This window comes from Sinocyclocheilus grahami, unplaced genomic scaffold, assembly GCF_001515645.1.
Source record: "Sinocyclocheilus grahami isolate Dianchi unplaced genomic scaffold, SAMN03320097.WGS_v1.1 scaffold632.1, whole genome shotgun sequence".
Classification (NCBI taxonomy): domain Eukaryota; kingdom Metazoa; phylum Chordata; class Actinopteri; order Cypriniformes; family Cyprinidae; genus Sinocyclocheilus; species Sinocyclocheilus grahami.
This window is the reverse complement of record NW_015505811.1, coordinates 577,980-578,398: the sequence shown is the minus strand read 5'-3', so window position 1 is coordinate 578,398 and position 419 is coordinate 577,980. Positions and strand designations below refer to the sequence as shown.

The 419-nt window shown below is 45.1% G+C and overlaps 1 protein-coding gene across 1 annotated transcript in view; it reads right to left on the bottom strand.

Moving 5' to 3' along the window:
* LOC107558085 (proliferating cell nuclear antigen-like) overlaps positions 1-344 on the bottom strand; it is a 2,215-nt gene extending 1,871 nt beyond the window's left edge. The window contains exon 1 of the mRNA XM_016241709.1: positions 329-344. Within this exon, the coding sequence (XP_016097195.1) occupies positions 329-344 (16 nt within the window). The remainder of the gene's footprint in view (positions 1-328) is intronic.
* Between the last annotated feature and the right edge of the window lie 75 nt (positions 345-419).

The window sequence follows — 419 nt, the reverse complement described above, 5'->3', positions numbered from 1 at the left end:
ATTGATCCTTGAACGAGACGTGCCTCAAACATTGTGCTTCTTTTTATGAGAGGAGAAAACAAAGTTATCTAATTCCTGTTATGACACAAGCGCGGCCTGGTTTTCTGCTCGTCTTCAAGTGCAGGAATGCAGTAATCGTAGTTAATCAAAGTGTTTCAGCGGCAGCACGTACACATCCAAAGACTCTACAAGAAACACGGGTGTATCTGTCCCGTCTTCTCTTCTCTCGAGGCTCTGACTGTAACTGCGCGCGCTTTTGCTGGGACTTTCATAAACTGGCCCACTCTTGCCTTCGTCATTTCCTCTGGACTCCTCCTGGAACACTGACCACAAGAGGGCGTCATTTCATAAGCATTTGGTTGAGTGCTGCGTGAGCTTGTGCCTTTTCAAACAAGTAACTACTACTAAGTTTTTTTTTT